Genomic DNA, 20,396 nt, shown 5'->3' with positions numbered 1-20,396 from the left:
TGGAGAATAGAGAAACCACGCTTCCCTCATACCACGGAACACGCTCAGTACTACAAAAGAGCAAATTACTGCTAGAAAACAACGTAAATGAAAAAAAAAAAAAAAAGAAAGAAAACAACGTAAATGAATCTCATATGCAGAGATGGGAGGAAACCAGACACAAAAGAGTACATGCTTGGTGATTCTACTTGTTTGAGGTTCTAGAATAAGTAAATCTATAGACAGAAAGTTTATCAGTGGTTGCTTGGGGTTAGGAGTGGGGGAGAGACTGACTGGGAAGTCAGTCAGTCAGTTCAGTCGCTCAGTCGCAACTCTGCGATCCCATAGACTGCAGCATGCCAGGCCTCCTTGTCCATCACCAACTCCTGGAGTTTACCCAAACTCATGTCCATTGAGTCAGTGATGCCATCCAACCATCTCATCCTCTGTCGTCCCCTTCTCCTCCCGCCTTCAATCTTTCCCAGCATCAGGGTCTTTTCAAATGAGTCACTTCTTTGCATCAGGTGAACAAAGTATTGGAGTTTCAGCTTCAGCATCAGTCCTTCCAGTGAATATTCAGGACTGATTCTCTTTAGGATGGATTGGTTGGATCTCCTTGCTGTCCAAGGGACTCTCAAGAGTCTTCTCCAACAATTCTTCTGCGCTCAACTTTCTTTATAGTCCAACTCTCACATCCATATATGACTACTAGAAAAACCATAGCCTTGACTAGATGGACCTTTGTTGGCACGTAATGTCTCTGCTTTTTAATATGTTGTCTAGGTTGGTCATAACTTTTCTTCCAAGGAATAAGCGTCTTTTAATTTCATGGTTGCAGTCACCATCTGCAGTGATTTTGGACCCCCCCAAAATAAAGTCTGTCACTGTTTCCCCTGGTTCCCCATCTATTTGCCATGAAGTGAGTTCTGGATGCCATGGTCTTAGTTTTCTGAATGTTGAGCTTTAAGCCAACTTTTTCACTCTCCTCTTTCACTTTCATCAAGAGGCTCTTTAGTTCTTCTTCACTTTCTGCCATAGGGTGGTATCATCTGCATATCTGTTATTGACTGTGAAGAGGCACAGGGAAATTATTTGGGGGTGATGGAAATGTTCTATCTAGACTGTGGAAGTGAAGACACAGGTATATAAAGTTATCAAAACTCATCTAACTGTACACTTAAAATAAGTGCATTTTTATTGCATGTAATAATGTTAATTTTAAAATCCAAAGTAATAATAATAGAATAGTAGTAATAATCATAAGAATACTGTTGATGTGGACTTCCCTGGCAGTCCAGTTCCTAAGACTCCCCACTTCCACTGCAGGGGGCACGGGGGTTCCATCCCTGGTCAGGAACTAAGATCCCAGGTGCTGCCGCAGTATGGCTGCTCTCTCCTCCTCCGGCAAAAAAAAAAAAAAACAAAAAACTAGTGTTAATGAGATCTCTGATAAGAAGGATATTCAAGGCATATAAATTGGGGGGAAAAAGATGCAAAAAATGTTTAAAAAGAGAGGAAAAAATGTTTGTATTGTCTTGGACACACAGTAAAATAATCAAAAAACCTATACAAGAAGGTAATAATAGCTTTCTGTTGGAGGGATGTAGTCTGAGAGGATGCGCTGTTCCCTGTACTTCCCACCATAACTTCTTGATGTTTGAATCAGACCAGCATAGGTTACCCGCCCCACTGCAACTCTTACTAGCTGAATTTTGAATTCTTGAAAACAATACATTTGCTTGGAAGTTAACATTCCTCGCTATCAGAACACATGCTACTCCCTATCCAAATTCATTACTCAGTAAACAAACTTTTTAAAACAAGAAGCAAATGTTAACGAGGCCCAAAGGATCCCCCACGTGTGGGAGTCTACGGCTTTGTGCCATTCTTCGCGCCCTGCCCGCCTCCCCACCCCCATCTGCCACCACCGGGGACACAGGCCTGCCCCACTCTCCGCCCGCCTGCCCTGCTGCCTTGTCTGTGCGGCCAGGGAACCCCAGGCCCGGGGCCTCCACTAGTCCAGCCTCCACCCGCGCGCCTCGGCGGGGAGGGGCTGGGGGCCCTGTAGCGCAGAGGTTAGCTTGGGGCTGTGGCCGCACCTGCCCGTCGCGGTCACCCGGGTCTCCCTTCTCTTAGAGGCCGCCAGTCTCTAACCTGGGCAACTCTGGGCAGGACTGGTGGCAAGGTGAGGACTAAGGTCGGCCCCGAGAGACTACGGAGGAGGGCGCTTCTCGAGCAGACCCGAGCAGCCACAGGCGGCCCCTCGCAATGTCCCTGCTTCCCTGCTCGGGTCCCCAGAAGCCCTTCTTGGGAGTCCCTGCCCCATCTCACTTCCCATCCCCACGAGTAGGGGCCCCTCTGAGACCTAAGCTGCGGGTCGGCTCGGGAGGGTCTCCCAAAGTGGTGGTGGGGGGCGGGGAGTGGCGCACAGATTCCCGCCCCTGCCCCTCCAAGCTCTAGGGGCATGGATCTGGCTCCCCGAGGGCACACGCCGCCGGCCTGGGGTCAGGACGGATGGGCGGCGGGGCAGGCGGGGCTCCGCGCGGGGTCCTGCGAGGAGCGGGTGCGAGCCGGAGGGCCGGCTGTACAGGGCGTGGGTCGGCGGCGATCCAGCGGGGGTGGAGCCGGGAGCCGGGAGCCGCAGCGACGACGCTGGGCGCTCAGAGCTATGCGTCCGGGGTCTCGGAGAGCTCGAGGGTCGCCCACGTGGGGGCTGCTGCTGCTACTGGGCCTACCGTGGCCTGTGTGGGGGACGAAGGAGTTTCAAGGTGAGTGGGAGTTCCCCCCACAGGGTCGGGCGAGGCACTGTCGGGATGGAGGTTCAGAAATCCCCGGGAATCCCGCGGGCCAGGAGGACAGGCCCTGGGGAGGGTTTGGGAAAGTCTCCGCAGGAATTGCCCAGGGACTTTCACCTGTAGTTGGGCAGACCTCTCGCCCAATGTTCCACACTCTTCCCAGACGCCCTGTGCCAATAGTTAAGCAGAGTGGCAGGGCCCCTTCCCCTCTGAGTAGCGGCTCAGCAGCCCCAAGCCCCTCTGGATTCTCTGCTCTTGCCCATCTGCCAGTGTGAAGGTCCCTGGACCTCCATTTCTTAGGGTTCAGCGGGCCTCGGTCCTCCAGGAAGCCCCAGACCACTGGTGCCCTGGAGTCAGTCCCTGCTGCGGCCTCACACTAAGGGACTAGCTGTGGCCTCCACACTCCTGCATCAGCCCATGTTCACTGCCTCATCCCCGGGCTCTGGGGCAGTGTGTATATTGTTTATACTGTTGCCTTGTTTGGTTAGATAGCAACTGCTTCAGACAGATGGTGCCTGATAGAAGGGCCCTGAGGGAAGTCTCTAGCTCTGTCTCTTCTCAGAGTGACCCCTCCAAACTCTCTTCGAGATGGGGTTGACAAAAATATCTCCTGTGCATCAAGTGCCTGACCGGGGGGCAGGAAGGGCAGGGCAGCCTGGTGGCAGTGGGTTCCAGAGCACTGTGCAGGGTGTCACAGTGAGGGGCACAGGGCTAGGATCCTGCTGTGTTCTGGGATGTGCATGGGGAGGGACAACAGCCCTCAGGCCTTTGGGAATGGTCCACAGGCATTCCAGCCGTCCTTCTTCAGCCTGAGGTCTGGGGATGATGAAGGAACCCCTGGGAGGAATGAAGAGGGGCTCTATGCTCCCCAACACCACACTGACTCCTCTGTTTCCACTCCCTTCCACCTAGTCACCACCGTTCCATCTCTGCCTCCTTGCCCCCATCAAGGTACCAATGGCCAGTGTGTGTGCCCAGGGCCAGGAAAGAACTCCCAACCCACACTCACACGTGCACACCTTCCCCTCTGCACCTTGGGAAGCCCAGGGCCAGTTGGATCTAGTTAAATCCTCTCTGGCCTGAGACCCCCACAGTGGCTCCCATACATGCACTCAGACCCTGCCCTGCACTAGCCCTTAAGCCTCCATTCCAAGGCCCTGCACCTCCCTACCCCCACCCCATCTCCTTAATGGCAACTGCTGATCCACTCAAGGAGGACTTGGCAGAGGAGACTTCCTGGAGCTGCTGCTATCCCAGGTCTTTGATGATGGGGTCTAGAGGAGAAGATGGAGGAGAAAGGAGTTGAGGTGGCCTGGAAGGAGCTGAGCCACTTCCACAGGCAGCCATCTCAGCCTGATCAGCACTGGGGACAGGGCTGGGGGATGGGTGTTGGGGAGAGGTCAGTTCTGGGAGCTACGCTTCCCCAGGGACTGAGTGCCAGAGGAGCAGGAAGGTTGCCTGCAAGGTCTGGGCAGCCTAAGGTCTGATTCCTTCAGGGCGGGTGTGGGTGTGGTGAGAGTTTCTGGGGCTCACTAGGGAGGACTGGGAGCATTCCAGGGGAGCATTCCAGGCGCCTTCTGAGTAATGCTTGGCTCCTAGAGCCCCCTTAAGCATTCCCAGCCTGGGAGCACTCAGGCTCTGACTCCAAAACAACCCCATCCCCGACCCCCTCCACAAAGGGGGCTTCTGGGCCAGGGTCCCTGGAAGCCCTGCCCCTAGCACAAAACCACAGGGGAAGCTCTGGGCAACATCTGGTTGTTGTTTTTCTCAGATGGTGGCAGGAAAACAGGCCTCCTCTCTTCACATATTTCTCACCATAAAAGCATTTGCTGCCCCACCTAAAAATACCCAAAGCTGCCTCCCATTTCCTTTACCCTCTGTTTTGAGGGCCTTGGTCTCTTCCTGGTGATCTTTGATTCCCGTTTTCCCCTCCCAAGGTCATTAGAGCTCCCGAGTACCCGGCTGAGTTGTTCTTCCCAGACTCCTCTCTCTTCTGCCTCCCTGGCAGCTCCTGGGTTCCAAGGATGCCCCATGGGTAGTCACCCTTCTCAAGGCTAAACCTTTGAGTATTGAAGATGAAGTGTCCTGTTCCTGCCTGCTGACATCCTCTGACTCTATCCCTGTGTTGTCTCCAACTTCCCTCTGTCCCTCAGCTCCCTCTTACCCTGTGCTCTGTCCTCACCCCAGGAAACAGCCTTGGAAAGCCAGTCATTCTGCATTGGAGCCTAGATGGACGACCCCAGCGCACGGTCACCCTGGAGGAGCCGGTCAGTGCCAGACCATCCCTTCCCATGTAGAGGCCGAGTCTCTTGGCCCCTTTGCCCCTCCCCAGATTTCAGCATGGCAGTTTTGCTAGGGTCCCTAGATTCCCAGAGTCCTTTAGGCCCCTCCCCAAAGGTTTGGCAGGTCGGGGTGGGAGACATCCAGATGGAGAGAGGATTCACACATGGAAGTCATTTTCCAGTTTCCTCTCCCCCACCTCCTCCTTAACCCTCTCTTTCCAGTATTATTCAGGCCACCCCCACCCCATCAGGCAGAGGTGGAGCCAGAGTTTGTGGGGCCTAAAGTTTTCCAGGGACCTTTTAAAGAAAACACCAACATATCTTCCTTTTGCAAAGTGACACTGGATGCGTTGCTGTCCTCACCAGGACCCTGTCATTTAGGGACCTGAAACGTCAACCTCACTGACTCATGCAGGATCTACTTCCCCTTAGATGCAAGTCCACCCTGTTTTGTTTCTTGTGGATGCTCTACCTCAGTCTCCTCCTAATGGTCATCCATCACACACTTCCAGAATAACCTTGTCCCCATCTGTATGTGCCGCACCGCTGTGCTGCGCAGAGCCCAGCATCCTTTGTATGCCCATTTCACAGAGGGGCAGACTGAGGCCCAGAAAACTTGGAGAAACTGCTCAAGGTCACGCAGCTCTTTAATCCATAAGCCTGAGACCTGCTAAGGTCTGAAAAACTTCAAACATTGGCCAATGTCTCCCATGCCTTGAGAGGCTATTCATCCTGAATTATCAGGAGAGGACAACCCAGTGTCCAAGCCTGCAAGGAAGAAGGCAGAAGAGCACTGCCATGAAGGCCAGGGCACCCCCAGGCCCAGCACCTCTCAATCTAGGGCCCTCCCTGGGTCCCCCAGACCCTCAGGGCCTCAATCCAAATGGTCAGCATGGTGCTGGCCTGAGATTTGAGACTGTTCCTCACATGCTGGGGCCAGCCTGACTATAGACCTCCTTCTGGGCCTGGCCTGGGTTGTGACCGAACAGGAGGGGAATGCCAGAGGGGCTTTGCTTTCCCCACTGTCTCTGTCCCTGGGAAGCCTGCCAAGATGAGGACAGCAGACAGCGTGGCAGGGAGTCATGTCCTTGAGGCAGGGAACACCTACATTTCAGGTTGGAGGTGGAGTGCATGGTGAGGGGTAGGGTCACCGGAGGGGGAGAAATGAGGACAGCGGGGCCACAGAGAACAGAAAGAGGGATGGGAGTGGGGCAAGGGATGCTTTCCAGCTGGACTGCCTCCTGTCCCCGCGCAGACCTTTCTCCATAAAGCAAGTGGCATTCCGGCCACATGAGCTCATGCTGGCGGCACAGGGGTGGGGGTGGGGGGCTTTAGGCTTGGGGAAGGGACTATTTGCTCCCCACCTGCAGAGGAAGGGCCCCCCCAACAAGACTCTGAGCCTCTTGGCCTGAAGCCCAGGACAGTGCATTGTGGGATAAAAGGGAAGGGCCAGCATTCCAAAGACATAGCCGCTCTTCAGGAGGCTCCCAGCTCGCTCCAACTCTGGGCCCCCAGCCAGGCTAAGTGGACAAAGCGGGGCAGATGGGGTACTCCCGCAGGGTGGAAGCAGCAAAGGTAGGCGGAAGGAGAGATGGACAGGCTGGCCCCAGGCTCACCCTCCTGACATCTAGCCAAGAAGAAAGCCAGTGTTTTTCTCTTGGCCTGGGTTGTGGGTCAGTGTTTACATTTCAAGCTCAGGGAAGCAGGTGTGAGGTGAGCCTGCTAGGGGTGTAGGCAAATTTGGTGGCGGGTGGGGGGGGTGGGGGGTGGGGGGAGGAGTTTGTCAGCTTTGGAGGTGGAGGTGCTAAGTCTGAATCCTACAGGGAGTGAAAGGAGAGGTTGTGAGGAGGCCCAAACTGTGGCTACCCCACTCTCCAGCATCAACATCTTCAGGACTGCACTGTCCTCCCTACATAGAGGGAGCCTTCTGGGCATGAAAAAGGAGGGAATGCCAGAAGAACTCAGGGCCCTCAGGCAAGGAATGGCATCTTTCCGAGACCCTTCGTCTCTCCAGGGAGGATACGGAGTGAAACTAGAAGGCTCTGTCGAATGGCTGCTGTTAGAACAGACATTCTGAGTTTGGGGACATCTTTGCATGTTCGCAGCCCACACCCATCCGCACCCACCAGGCAAGGGGAGGTCTTCTGCCCTGCGCCTCTGCGCTTTCCCCGTGAACTCCCTTGTCAGCTACCTCTGTATTCCTCCTGCTCCTTGGCAGGCAGAGGGCCTGGATGCCCATCCTCTCAGCCCTATACTCCTTCTTGCCCAGGTCCCAAAGCTACAAGTGAGGCTGGTGGCCTTGGAGGCTGAAGGTCAGGAGCTCCTGCTAGAGCTGGAGAAGAATCAGTGAGTACCAGGCTGGGGAAAGAGCTGGGAGCCAAGAACACCCCCTGCCTCTGGGGAAGGATCACTGCTGGGGGCAGGGATGGATGGGAACCGCAGAGGGAGGCTGGATGGGGTGAAAGCCCCAGAGGAGGAGGTGCAGGTTACAGGGAGAGTCAATGTTAGTCTCGACTGGCTCCCTCGAGACTGAAATGGGTTACTGAGACTGGATTCGCTGTAGGGCATATCTCTCATCCCAGCCCCAGGAACATCTTGTCAGCTTCCTGCCACGAATGAGTGAATATCACCTGCTGGGTGCTCACAGAGTGTGCTGAGTCGAAAGAGAATCCAAGACGGATTCCAAGAATGGGCAGGTGGTCCAGAAGGCGGGAATGCCAGGCACAAAAGTACAGTGACTACAAAGGTCAAGGCACGATCAGCGGGTAGCAGTTTGTCTGGCTTGCCTGGGGAGTCTCCTTCTATAGGGAAGGGAGCAAAAAGAAACAAATTTGGGGAGTCCTAGTAGGGCCAGATTACAGAAGGCCTTTTGGTGCTGAATGTCCAGGATAGTGCAAAGCCAAAGATTTTGAGCTGGTGAATGAACAAGCAGAGCCGGGCTGGGCGAGGTGAGTGTCTAAGATGGCGAGTGGGTTCTTGAAACCATCTAGATTGTATTATCGACATCTCTCATTTATCAAGTGCTTGTTTCATCACAGGCACTGTTCTAAGCATCCTACATACACATTTTTTATTCTCCCCCATGCACTGAAAACAAACTCAGGTTCCACCATGCCTAACTATAGTTTTCTGGGGTTCAATATCCCCATGTGTTAAAAGAGACGATCACATCACCTCCTCCCTAGGTTTGAGTGTGTGGGTGGAGTTGGGGAGCAAAGCTGGAGGAGGGGGAAAGACTGGAGAGTGAAGACACAGGCATCACAAGTCTTTGGGGGCAGTTTTGGGGCAAAGAGGTCAAGGTGGAGAGGAATGAAGGATTTTCTTCAAAGAGAAATTGACTTACAGTTGATCCATCTTGGTGGGAAGGATGCTGGTGAGGTGAAGCCTGAAGATAAAATCATTACTTGAGTGGGGTCTGGAGAAGGAGAGGAGGAAGATCCCTGCTCACATGGGCGGGATCTTCAGGTGTGATTTCTGTATCCTCTGGAAGTAGGGGGTGAGCCTCAGTGAAAGACAGCTGGGGAGATATGTAGGATCCGGGGGCCTGAGGAGATTTGAAGGAACTTTGAGTGGGAGGAGGTGCCCCAGAGCAAGGGTCCCCAACCTCTAGGATCTAATGCCTGATGATCTGAGATGGAGCTGATGTAATAATAAAGTGCACCATACATATAACGCACTTGAATCATCCCCACACCATCCCACCCCTACCAACCCCACCTCACCCCTGTCCATGGAAGAATTGTCCTCCATGAAACCGGTCCCTGGTGCCAAAAATGGTGGGGACTTCTGGGCTAAAGGTTTGTCCAGATATCCAACAAGGGTAGGCAGCAGGCAGGGCCACCTAAGGAGGCCACACTTCCTCGGCTCCAAGGTCCGCCTTCTCCGCAGTGTTTCCTGACTCCTCTCCTCCTGCCCGGTCTCTCTAATACCCCTGACCTGTGGATCCAGCTGCCTGCTACAGATCCCATGAGAACCACAAACTTTCCCCTGTTCCTGCTCCTCTCTGATGCTCCCCACACTCTCATTTCCACATCTAAGCCATTTCCACATCTAAGCCATTACCAAAAGTAAAAGTTGCTCAGCCATGTCTGACTCTTCGGGACCCCATGGCCTATACAGTCAATGGAATTCTTGAGGCCAGAATACTGGAGTGGGTAGCCTTTCCCTTCTCCAGGGGATTTTCCCAACCCAGGGATCAAACCCAGGTCTCCTGGGCAGATTCTTTACCAACTGAGCTATGAGGGAAGCCCATATAAGACACACCTTGGCTGCTTCTTAAGTGCTAGCCCTGTGCCTCACTCATCAGTTCAGTTCAGTTGTTCAATTGTGTCTGACTCTTTGCGACCCCATGGACTGCAGCACGCCAGGCCTCCCTGTCCATCACCAACTCCTGGAGTTTACTCAAACTCATGTCCATTGAGTCGGTGATGCCATCCAACCATCTCATCCTCTTCTCCCGCCTTCAATCTTTCCCAGCATCAGGGGCTTTTCAAATGAGTCAGTTCTTCGCATCAGGTGGCCAAAGTATTGGCGTTTCAGCTTCAGCATCAGTCCTTCCAGTGAATATTCAGGACTGATTTCCTTTAGGATGGACTGGTTGGATCTCCTTGGGACTCTCAAGAAGTCTTTTCCAACACCACAGTTCAAAAGCATCAAAAGTCATTACATTACTTTGCCTCACTCATAGAGCTACTCAATTAGCATTTAGGGAGGAAGACAGGGTGAGGTCTTAGGGCTGGATTAGGTAATTTCTGCAACACCCCCTCCCAGCAGGCTGCTGGCCCCAGGATACACAGAAACCCACTACAGCCCAGATGGGCGGCCGGTAGTGCTGTTCCCCAACCACAAGGTGAGATGCTTCCAAGGGCCCTGAGGACAGGGTGAGGAGTGCAGGGGAACGCACCCCCCGCCCCGCACCCCGCCCCGGCCCCCCGCCGAGGGCCTCTCCACCATTCCCCTCTTCTCCTCCTGTTCTAAGGAGAAGCTGGAGCTAGTCCCCCACCATGCTTTCTTTATTGCCCTCCACCCAACTTCAGCCCTGGCTGAGATTTGGGGCTGGGTCCTTTGCTCTCCAGGATCATTGCCACTACCATGGGCATGTGAGGGGCTTCCTGGACTCCTGGGTGATCCTCAGCATCTGCTCTGGGATGAGGTGAGGAGTTCTGGGGGAGGAGGCTGGACCTGGGGCTAGGGAAAGATGTCCCCTGACTGCCCTTCACTGCACCCCTTTGCACCCTAGGGGCCTGATCACACTCAGCAGCAATGCCAGCTATTATGTGCATCCCTCGCCAGCTGGGGACTCCAAGGACTTCTTGACCCATAGGATCTTCCGGGTGGAGCAGCTGTTCAGAGGGAAAGGAACCTGTGGCCACAGGGACCCAAAGGACAAAAGGGACACGATCAGCCTTTCGTGTGCCACCCAGATCAGGGTCAGGGGCATGGGCAGGGGTGGGAATGCAGTATCCAAAGCCCTTTACAATCAGAAGAGACAGGAACAGTGCAGCCCCAATTTAGGGCCTCCTGTCCTGATATTTTTATTTGGAAGCTGAAGGAACAAATTCTAGCAAAATATTTTAGAGTTAACTTTGTGCTCTCTGAGAACTGGGGTTGGTGGTCAGGGTTCAAGCCGGGCAGCCTGCCACTCAGGATCACCATTGCCACCCCCACCCAGGAGAGGCGGGAGTCCCTCCGGAGCCCGAGGTACCTGGAGCTGTACATAGTAGGGGACCACACCCTGGTGAGAGGAGCCCCAAGGGGGTTGGAGAGCCTGGTTGGGGTCAGTTCAGCCTGTCGTCACACCGCTGCCGTATCTCTGCCTCTCTAGTTTTTGACTCAGCACAGGAACTTGAACCACGCCAAACAGCGTCTTCTGGAGGTCGCCAATTATGTGGATCAGGTTGGGTCGGCAGGGAGAGAGCCCTTCTGGGGGTGACTGAGAAGGGGCAGACTTGGAGATAGGGAGAGGGAACGGAGGGGAGAAAAGAGAGGTGCTCCCATGGAGGAGCCCAGGCACCAAGGCGGTCCTCCGCTTCAGTCTGCTCCCCTGCGTCCGCAGATTCTCAGGACTTTGGACATTAAGGTGGTGCTGACCGGCCTGGAAGTGTGGACCGAGCAGGACCAGAGCCGCGTCACGCCAGACGCGAACGCCACGCTGTGGGCCTTCCTGCAGTGGCGCCGGGGGCTGTGGGCGCGGCAGCCACACGACTCTGCTCAGCTACTCACGTGGGTGCCACCTACCCCCACGCGGTCCCGGCTGGGCGGCTCGGACTCCCGGCCCGCCCGGTCATGCCGCGCTCCGCTCTCAGGGGCCAAGCTTTCCGGGGCGCCACAGTGGGCCTGGCACCCGTCGAGGGCATGTGCCTCGCGGAGAGCTCTGGAGGCGTGACGACAGTGAGCACCACCTGGTACTGAAGCGGGAGGAGAGGGGCTGGGGAGCGGCCCTCGCAGCCCCCAGTGACCGTAGCCACGCCCTCCCAGGACCATTCGGAGTTCTCCATTGGTGCTGCTGCCACCATGGCCCACGAGATAGGCCACAGCCTCGGCCTCAGCCACGACCCCCACGGCTGCTGCGCGGAGGCGGCGGTGGAGCAGGGCGGCTGCGTGATGGCGGCGGCTACCGGGTATCCGCGCGGGGCCGGGGTGCGGGGGCGGAGTAGCGGGTGCGGGGCTGCCGGGCGGGACCTGGGCCTGCCTCTGCTGCCTTTCTGTGGGAGAAATGGTTACCCCTGTTTCTTCCGTGAAATCGGGATGATGGTAACAGTTCCCTCCCTAAAGCAGGCAAAGTGGATTCCCATGACATGATAAATTATTTTCGGAACAACCTTTCGAGGTGACTCCAACCCCGGGAAGCGTGGCGCTGGGTCGGGATTTGACCTTGGGTCCTGGGCCGCTCGCCCTTGGCGTCACACCCTCCTGCCTCGCGCTCGCTGAGTGACTTTGCGCGAGTTACTTACCGTCTCTGGGTTCTGCCTCTAGAGAATTCGAGCTGTCCGTCGCGCAGGCGGTGTCTGCGCATCTACCGGCTGCGTAGCCAAGCGCCAGTGTGCTGGGAGGGGAGGGACTGGAGACACGGAGGGGTTGGCAGGGGTGCTCCCCGCACGCCCGACGCCCTCCCCCGTCCGTAGGCACCCGTTCCCTCGCGTGTTTAGCGCCTGCAGCCGCCGCCAGCTGCGCGCCTTCTTCCGAAAGGGAAGGGGCGCTTGCCTCTCCAACGCGCCGGACTCCGGGCTCCTGGTGCCGCAGGCGCGCTGCGGAAACGGCTTTGTAGAAAAGGGCGAGGAGTGCGATTGCGGCGCCGGCCAGGTGGGGTCCGCAAGACCAGCCCCGGGGGACCAAACTGGTTCCCGCTCGCCCCCTCCCCGGAGGTCTGATCGCTGCACCCTCACCTGGTCCCTCCTCGCCTTTCCGGCTCCAGGAGTGCCCCGACTCCTGCTGCCTTGCCCACAACTGCTCGCTGCGTGCGGGGGCCCAGTGCACCCACGGGGACTGCTGCGCACACTGCCTGGTGAGGGTATGGTGAGGGTATGGGAGGCTCCGGGGTGAGGGTTGGGGGCACTTGGGAGCCGGCCTGTTGGTCTTGGCTAATTGGCGCCCTTGGGTTCCCTTGTGGGTGCTAGCTCTGCTCTGTGCATGGGTTCTCCTGAACTTCCCCACCGGGCTCTCCCGTATCTCTGTTCGTTGTCTCTATGCCTCGCCACCTTGCCTTCACCCGGGTCACCTACGTAGCTGAAGCCGGCGGGCACGCCATGCCGCCCGGCTGCGGGTGACTGTGACCTCCCTGAATTCTGCACCGGAGCCTCCCCTTATTGCCCACCGGACATTTACCTACTGGACGGCTCGCCCTGTGCCAGAGGCCGCGGCTACTGTCGGGACGGCGCGTGTCCCACGCTGGAGCAGCAGTGCCAGCAGCTCTGGGGGCCTGGTGAGACCAGGAGCGCGCGCTCCGCTCCGATCCGCTGTTCTGCGCTGCTTGGTGCTCTAGGGGAGGTGGGCGGGGGTGGAAACTGAGGCAGAAGGGGCGTGGCTCCAGTCTGGGCTGTCCCCAGTCCCGCCCTTGCTTCCTCAGGCTCGCGCCCAGCCCCCGAGGCTTGCTTCCAGGTCGTTAACTCCGCGGGAGACGCCCAGGGGAACTGCGGCCAGCAGGGAGACGGCAACTTCGTACCCTGTGCGCGGAGGTGGGGAGCGGAGGGAAGGGAAGCTGGGGAAGAGGGTATGGAGAAACACCACGCGGTTTGACTACCTCTGCTTCTCCCTAGGGATGCGCAGTGTGGGAAACTGCAGTGCCAGGGCGGGGAACAGAGCGCACTGGTGCCACATGTGGTTCCGGTGGACTCCACTGTACACCTGGGCAGCCGCGAGGTGACTTGCAGGGGAGCTTCCGTGCTGCCCGGTGCCCAGCTGGACCTGCCTGACTTGGGCCTGGTAGAGGCAGGCACCCAGTGTGGACCTAGAATGGTGAGCCCTGCCCACCCAACCCCTCGCTACCACTTGAGTCCCATGGGTCAAAGCCTCAGTCCCCCTCACTGCCCAGTGCCCACACTGCCTATAGGTGTGCCAGGAAAGGCGCTGCCAGAACACTACTTTCCGAGAGCTGGAGCTCTGCCTGATGGCCTGCCATGGCCGCGGGGTGAGTGGCCTGAAAGGTGTGTGGGGGTTGACCCTGGGAGTCCCCAGTCTCGTGGGACCTTCCTTTTCTCTTTTCCTCTGCAGGTTTGCAATAGTAACCGTAACTGCCATTGTGCTCCAGGCTGGGCTCCGCCTTCGTGTGACAAGCCAGGGTTGGGTGGTAGTGTGGACAGCGGTCCTGTGCGGCCTCAAAGTGTGCCCACGGGGGGTGGGGGGAGGGAGGGCAGGCAGGGAGGAGCCACGTGGTGCACTCAGGACTCAGACGTAGCCTGTCCTCCGCAGACCCGGACGCCTTCACGCTGGCGATGATCCTTAGCTCTGTGCTGCCTCTGCTACCTGGGGCTGGCCTGGCCTGGTGCTGCTACCGGCGTCCGGGACTCTGTCTCCAGCAATGCTTCTGGGGCTCAAGGAGGGCCCTCATGTGCAGTGGGTAGGCACAGAGGTCTAAGGTTCTGCTCCTCATAGCTCTGCTGGACCTGGCGTAGCTGGGGTGGGGTCTGTTGCCTCAGGTGCAGAGAGGCAGGCAGAAGCAATGGAAAGAAGCCTTGAGCAGAAGGCCCCAGTGGTCTTCCAGTGAAGCCAAAGGTGTAGGTCCATGCAGGGCCCCCATGGCCCCCATTACTGTGGTTCAGTACCCCTTTTCCATGTCTCCTGTTTCTCCCACCAAGAGGCTGCTTTATCCTTGGCTTTACCCTGTTTTTCCACCAGCGCAACTCCTGCTCCACTGAGTAAGGCCTCTCCAGTTTCTCTTTCATGAACTTTCAGCCCTCTGACATTTCCTCTGCCAAAATCTCTGCTGTTACCCCCTTCAAGTTCCCAAATGCTGGGGCCAACACACCTTTCCTTTCCTTGTCACTGGGGAGCTATGGTGCTGGCTGCCTTGTGCCAAGGGCCTGCCCCTAACACAGAGCTCCATGACCTGGGATGAAGGCCACGTGATACCAAGTATTGTTAGTCTAGGGCAGCCTCCTCACTGGGTGCTGGGCAAGGCAGGCCCCCTTTGACCACCACTTTGTCCCCAAGTGGCCTTGGGGACATTCTGGGCAAAATGAGGGAGAGGGCATGGTTTGGACTGGAGATGGGAATACAGGGCATCCCAAACAGGAGCAGGGCACAGCTGAAAGGGCCTTGACACAATGAGTGTTGACTGTGGGTCTGTGAGCAGAGGATCAAGGTGGTCAGAGCTTGGTGTGTCATCACTGGGGGCTTACAGGAGGCAGTGACTACATGTCATCACCTGGTAAAGTATTGAGACTGTTGTTTCAAAGAGATATCAAAGTGGTAAGGCCCTAGAAGATGAGATTTGAGCAGCTGAGCATAACTCAGAGTCATCGAGGGCAGTAGGGTTACCCAATAGCGAGCACAGACATGGGTACCACTGGGAGAGGAAGTCCATCCCTCTTTGGGACCTGAGTGACATCAACATCTGGAAGATGTTCGGGTGTGCCAGAGTTTGGGAAAAATGTCAGGGTTGGAGAGAGAAAGTGTCCAAGGCCCTGGGAAGCATAAGTCTCTAGGGTTCCCCTCAGGAGGGAGCAGGAAGCGAGCTGGGGAGAGTGAGCTGGGTGCAAGCCTCTACCGCAGGGAAGCAGCCCCAGGGTGCCATGTCACTAAGTCTCCTGGTCTCTTACGCACTGCCCAGATCCAAAGATGGCCCATGCAGAGGCCACCCTCTGGGCAGCATTCACCCAATGGAGTTGTGCCTGACAGCCCCCCAGGAGTCCCAGCCTTTGGGTGAGTGAGGCACAGTAGGAGATGGGGAGGGAAGGGAAGGGATGGGCTCTTGTCTTCTCTTTCCAGCTGGGCCCCTCCTCTCCACCTAGCACCCAGTCACCTTGAGCCCTGTGCCCCACCCTGCACCAGGGACTCTTGCCACCTTTGTTCACAGCACTCTTCCCCCACCTGTTGCTTCCCAGACCTTGAGAACTCTGCTAGAACCCAACAGCCACCTTGAGAAGCCTGCTTCTCATAGTCCTGCTTGTACCCCTAAGGTAGGTGGGGCCCTCCCCCTCCCGTAGTTCATTTATCCTCCTCTAGCCCCTCATCTCACAGTCCCTGACTCTGTTTTTGAACTTGTAAATTATGGAAATGAGACAGACCTTGTGGAGAAGCTGTTGTCTGAGGCCAGTTGGTGGAGGCCCTTGGGATGGGAGGAAGCAGTTCTATGGTTTTCCCTGAGGGAGGAGAAAGGGTCCCAGCCCTTCCCTGGAACCTCCACTTCATTCTCAGCAGGTAGAGTCCAAAAGCCAAGATCCTGTCTCTGGTAAAGTGACTCCTGACATAAGAAGACTTAAGGACAGGTGGCTACTGACTGCCACTCCAAGGAACTCGGACCCCCAGGGGAAGAGCCAGCAACTCAGCTGACTTTTTGCACCTTCAGTCAGCTTTGAAATTTCTTCCCTGAGTTACTGCCATACCACCTTCCAAGACCCTGGAACCTCATCAGGTTTTGCACAATGCTGTCCCCAGTCCTCAGGGCTGTAGGATCCTCTTAAAGTACACCTTCCAGCATAAGCAAGAATCCATCTGACTCAGGAGTGAAGGCCACGTAGTCACTGACCTCCTGTCACTAGGGGGCGCTAGGTCAGGCTGGGCACCCAGAGAGGCCTCTCTGTCCCAGGAGTCTGGTGGTGGTGTTCAGTCCTCCAGCCGCCTCTGGCTCTTTGCAACCCTATGGACTGCAGCACCCCTGGCCTCCCTGTCCCTCACCACCTCTTGGAGTTTGCCCAAGTTCATGTCCATTGCATTGGTGATGCCCTCTTCTCTTGCCCTCGATCTTTCCCAGCATCAGGGACTTTTCCAATGAGTCATCTGTTCACATCAGATGATCAAAATACTGGAGCTTCAGCTTCAGCATCAGTCCTTCCAGTGAATATTCAGGATTGATCTCCCTTAAGATTGACTGGTTTGATCCCTTTGCAGTCCAAGGGTCTCTCAGGAGTCTTCTCCAACACCACAGTTTGAAGGCATCAATTCTTTGGCATTCTGCCTTCTTTATGGTCCAGCTCTCACAACCATACATGACCACTAGGAAGATCATAGCACTGACTATACAGACCTTTGTTGGCAGAGTAATGTCTCTGCTTTTCAACACTGTCTAGGTTTGTCATAGCTTTCCTGCCAAGAAGCAATCATCTTTCTGATTTCATGGCTGCAATCACCGTCCAGTTAAGTACAATGCAGTTTAGTTCAGTCACCTGAACAGAACTGTATAAAAGGAGTCTGTTACTCATACTTTATATATATGCAGTGACTGCTGGGCCAGAAGCCTGGACTCCAAGGGCTCTACATTTCAGACAGAAGCCACTTCCCTGGAACCTGACCCCCCTGCAAAACAAACAAGATCCTTGGGACGTCCCTTTCTGTGTCCTGTTCTCTCTTGTCCCTCAGATGCATCCTCCGCCCCACCCCATTCCTAGTCCTCAGGTGAGATTTTAGAGGAGCACGGGGCTGCTGCAGTCCCCTCACTTTGGATGTTAATCAACCCCTCCTTCATTCCATGGGAGGGAACAAAGGAAGCCATTTTGGAGAGGACTTCAAAGAAGTCAGAAGAAAGCCATGTTGCCCTTGGCCCTCTGTGAGTCTTCTCTGTCTGTAAATTCAACACCATGGGACTCCCTGAGGGTGACAAAGGGTGGTGTCTGGAACCTCAGATGACAGCCAGGACCCAGGGATACTGGGCATAGGAAGGTGTTGCCTTGCTTGAATGATCCCTTGTCTCTACCTCTCCTGCCTCCCTTGGACACTCTCAGCAGCCATTTACTCTCTCCCCTTGCTTCATACAAGAGTTGCTTAGTGACCTTCTTTATCAGCTAGATATTACTATATAACAAAACCGCCCTAAACTTAGTAGCTTAAAACAATAATCAATTATGTGAGTTGGCAAATTAGGTTGAACTCAGCTGCTAGTTTGATTGGTCTCAACTCACCTCACTTATACATTTGCAGTCAACTGTTGGCCACTGCTTTTGGGGTTTGCTGGCTTTTGGGTAGCAGGGTGGGGAGAGTGGGCTCTGTGTCTCTCATTTTCCAGGAGTCTAGCCCAGGCTTGTTCACAAACAGCTGGGGAGGGTTCTAAGACAGCAGGAACATGATTAGAGTGAAACAAGGGAGGCACTTATCTTGGGCACAAAAAAAGTAATCAAGATAAGTAATATTTTAATGCAATATTTTGTAAAGATCAAAATTAATACAAAAGTCCATGATGAGCAAAATAGCAGAATCAGTTACCAAACCAAGGCTTTTAGGAAACTGAAACAAACAAACAAAAAATCTATAGTTGTGATCTTGAGGCAAGTACCTCACTCACTGCCTCCTGCAGAAGAGCATGTGGAAGCTTGCCAGGCTTCCTGAGAGTCTATGACTGGCACATTTTACTTCCATAACATTCTGTTGGGCCAAGCAAGTCAAGGATTCCAGGGGTTGGGAGGTAAACTCCACCTACACTCCAGGGAGGGGCAGCAAAATCACATTTCAGAAAATGTGAAGAATTGGAAAATTTTTGCAATCACTCGCTGGCAGCAGAGTAGCAAGCCTCAAGGCTCAGGCCTTGATTTCATTCAACCAGCGAAAGGCGCTGAATGAGACTATTTACTAAAGCCCCCTCCTAGGCTCTCGATGGGATTCTGATTCATAGAGATGACAGAACAATAACACACAGAGGTTAGTGCCACTGAAAGACGTTTTTATCGCTTACAGTTCCCTCGAGAAGGGGGTTGCCCACCGAGCAGAGTCAGATAGGGAAGTACCCAGTTTGTAAAGAAAGACTGAGGAACTGCCAGATTGGAAGAAACTGAGGCAACACTGACCACTAAGTGCATCATGGGTTTCTGGATGGGATCTTGAAACAGACAAAGGATGTAAGTGGAAAGACTGGGGAAATGCAAAGGGATTTACAGTTAAGTGTCTTGTACCAACGTTAATTTCCTTGTTTTAATAATTGTACTATGGTCAGGTAAGATGGTGATGTTAGGGGAAACTGGTTTTCCCTTTACCATCTGAAGGGAAAAACACCAAAAACTGGTTTTATATCCTTCACCCAGAAGGATATAAAGGGAGCATTTTTGCAGTGTTGTAACTTTTCTGTAAGTCTAAATATCAGCTAATAAAAAGTTAAAAATAAAATTATAAAAGGAGAAGAATTATGTTGTTTCATAAATTTAATAGTTTAGTATGGGAGAGACAAGGTCAAATGGCTCCCAGATCTATCTGAAGGTGCAGCCTGGGCGGGGACTCAGTGAGGGCGGGAATCATTCCCAGTGCAAAGGCTCCTCCCACCAGAGGAATAGTCAGCGGGGACACCTAGGTTTCCATCACTGTGGGCCAGGGGCGCTGGGAAGGAGGCGCCTGCTGACAGGGGCTCTGCCTGCAGCTGTCCCCTCCTGTTTGCTGCCCAGCATGGCCAGCTGCTTGGTACCCGCACTGCTGTTGCTACTGCTTCTAGGTGAGTGGCTGCCTCCCTCCAGACCTCTGAACCTTAGCTTCTCTGTCCCTGATCCTCCTCGATCCTCAAGAAAAAGGTGGGAGCACAAGAAGGTGATTCTAGGAAAAGCCAAAATGCAGGAAGAGGCACCAGTGAGACACCTGTGCCCGAGGTTTGAGGACACACACAGCACCCTGCCTCCAGCTTTTGGGCCCCGCGGAGCCATGGCCTCCCAAATCTCACCTTGGTAACTTTGCCCCAGGGACTTTCTTTTTCCTATTGCCTGCCCTCCCACCTGTTACCCTTCTCCCAGGCCCAGCCCTCCACCTTCAGTATTGCAACTTCACACTGATTCCTTGCCCTGCATCCTCAATGTCTCCATGCCATGCATCTGCTGTTCCAACCACCTGGACTATCCCTCCCCAACTTGGGGCATCATGGAGGGAGGGGGTCACTTTAGCAGGTGGTGTAGGGTAGGGAGAATGGAGAAGGTGAAGGAGATCTTGGAGCTGAGATGTGCTGTTTTGAGGGGTGCTCCTGCTGGAGGGAAACAGGTACGCAAAGAACAGAAATGGCAGCAAGACCACAGGAGACACTAGGAGCTGATGTGTGCGGCTGAGGCCTGGGGATGTGAAGGCTTGGTTGGGAGAGAAGGGCAATGTTTGTCTGCTGCTCTGAAGTCCTGGAAGGACGGGAGGGAGCTTGGAGGTGGGGAGAGGAGAGAGAAAGGAAAGGCCAATGCCAGAGAGGGCCCTGCTCCCAGATCTGAGGTAGGGAATACCCTACTACACACACAGATACTCGGAAATAAATGGGTGCTAAGCCAGGCTGGGAAACTTCCCTCAGACTTTGGGGCCAGAAGGCTTCTCATCTGAGGAAGTCTCCTGGAAGCAGAGAGAACAGAGGGGCAGGGGTAGCCTGGTTGGTGCTCTAGGGGGAAGGGACTGCCAAATTCCTCCAGAGACTCTAGCTTGGCTGGATTGATTTTTACTTTTTATTTAAAAATTTCATTTATTTTTGGTTGTGCTGGGTCTTTGTTGCCACGTGCAGGCCTTCTCCAGTTGCGGCGAGTAGGGGCTACTCTTCTCTTGCAGTGCACGGGCTCAGTAGTTGCGGCAGGTGCAATCTTTTCGGACCAGGGATCAAACCCGTGTACCCTGCACTGGCAGATGGATTCTTATCCACTGGACCACCAGAGAAGTCCCTGGCTGGATATAGATGCCCATGGCATTTAGTGCCCATGGCACTTCCAGACAAAGCTCACCCTCTGCCCAACAGACCCCTGGTATGTGA

General features: G+C 54.9%; 1 protein-coding gene across 13 annotated transcripts; it reads left to right on the top strand.

Moving 5' to 3' along the window:
- Positions 1-1,157: 1,157 nt before the first annotated feature.
- Positions 1,158-18,822, top strand: ADAM33 (ADAM metallopeptidase domain 33). Of its 13 annotated transcripts, none has more exons than XR_015139360.1 (22): positions 1,158-2,747; positions 4,962-5,041; positions 7,326-7,402; positions 9,827-9,905; positions 10,132-10,208; positions 10,296-10,485; positions 10,728-10,793; positions 10,881-10,952; positions 11,112-11,278; positions 11,362-11,446; positions 11,534-11,676; positions 12,181-12,358; positions 12,471-12,560; positions 12,852-12,977; positions 13,122-13,230; positions 13,312-13,510; positions 13,605-13,682; positions 13,766-13,874; positions 13,964-14,111; positions 15,324-15,415; positions 15,598-15,676; positions 15,918-18,822. XR_015139360.1 is itself a non-coding variant. In XM_086333333.1 (22 exons), exons 1-21 carry the CDS (start codon positions 2,444-2,446, stop codon positions 15,633-15,635), a joined length of 2,574 nt encoding a protein of 857 aa, XP_086189459.1. In that variant the 5' UTR covers positions 1,158-2,443; the 3' UTR covers positions 15,636-15,672; positions 15,911-18,822. The 13 variants fall into 13 exon arrangements, 11 of the variants coding, with proteins under 11 accessions (XP_086189459.1, XP_086189457.1, XP_086189458.1 ...); XM_086333333.1 differs by having other exon boundaries at positions 9,830-9,905; positions 12,782-12,977; positions 15,598-15,672; positions 15,911-18,822; XM_086333331.1 differs by having other exon boundaries at positions 12,782-12,977; positions 15,598-15,672; positions 15,911-18,822.
- The last annotated feature ends 1,574 nt before the right edge of the window (positions 18,823-20,396 follow it).

This window comes from Bos grunniens, chromosome 13 (genome assembly GCF_055505025.1).
Source record: "Bos grunniens cultivar Pamir isolate PY7600 chromosome 13, Bosgru_T2T1.0, whole genome shotgun sequence".
Taxonomy (NCBI): Eukaryota; Metazoa; Chordata; class Mammalia; order Artiodactyla; family Bovidae; genus Bos; species Bos grunniens.
This window is presented reverse-complemented; position numbering and strand designations above follow the sequence as displayed.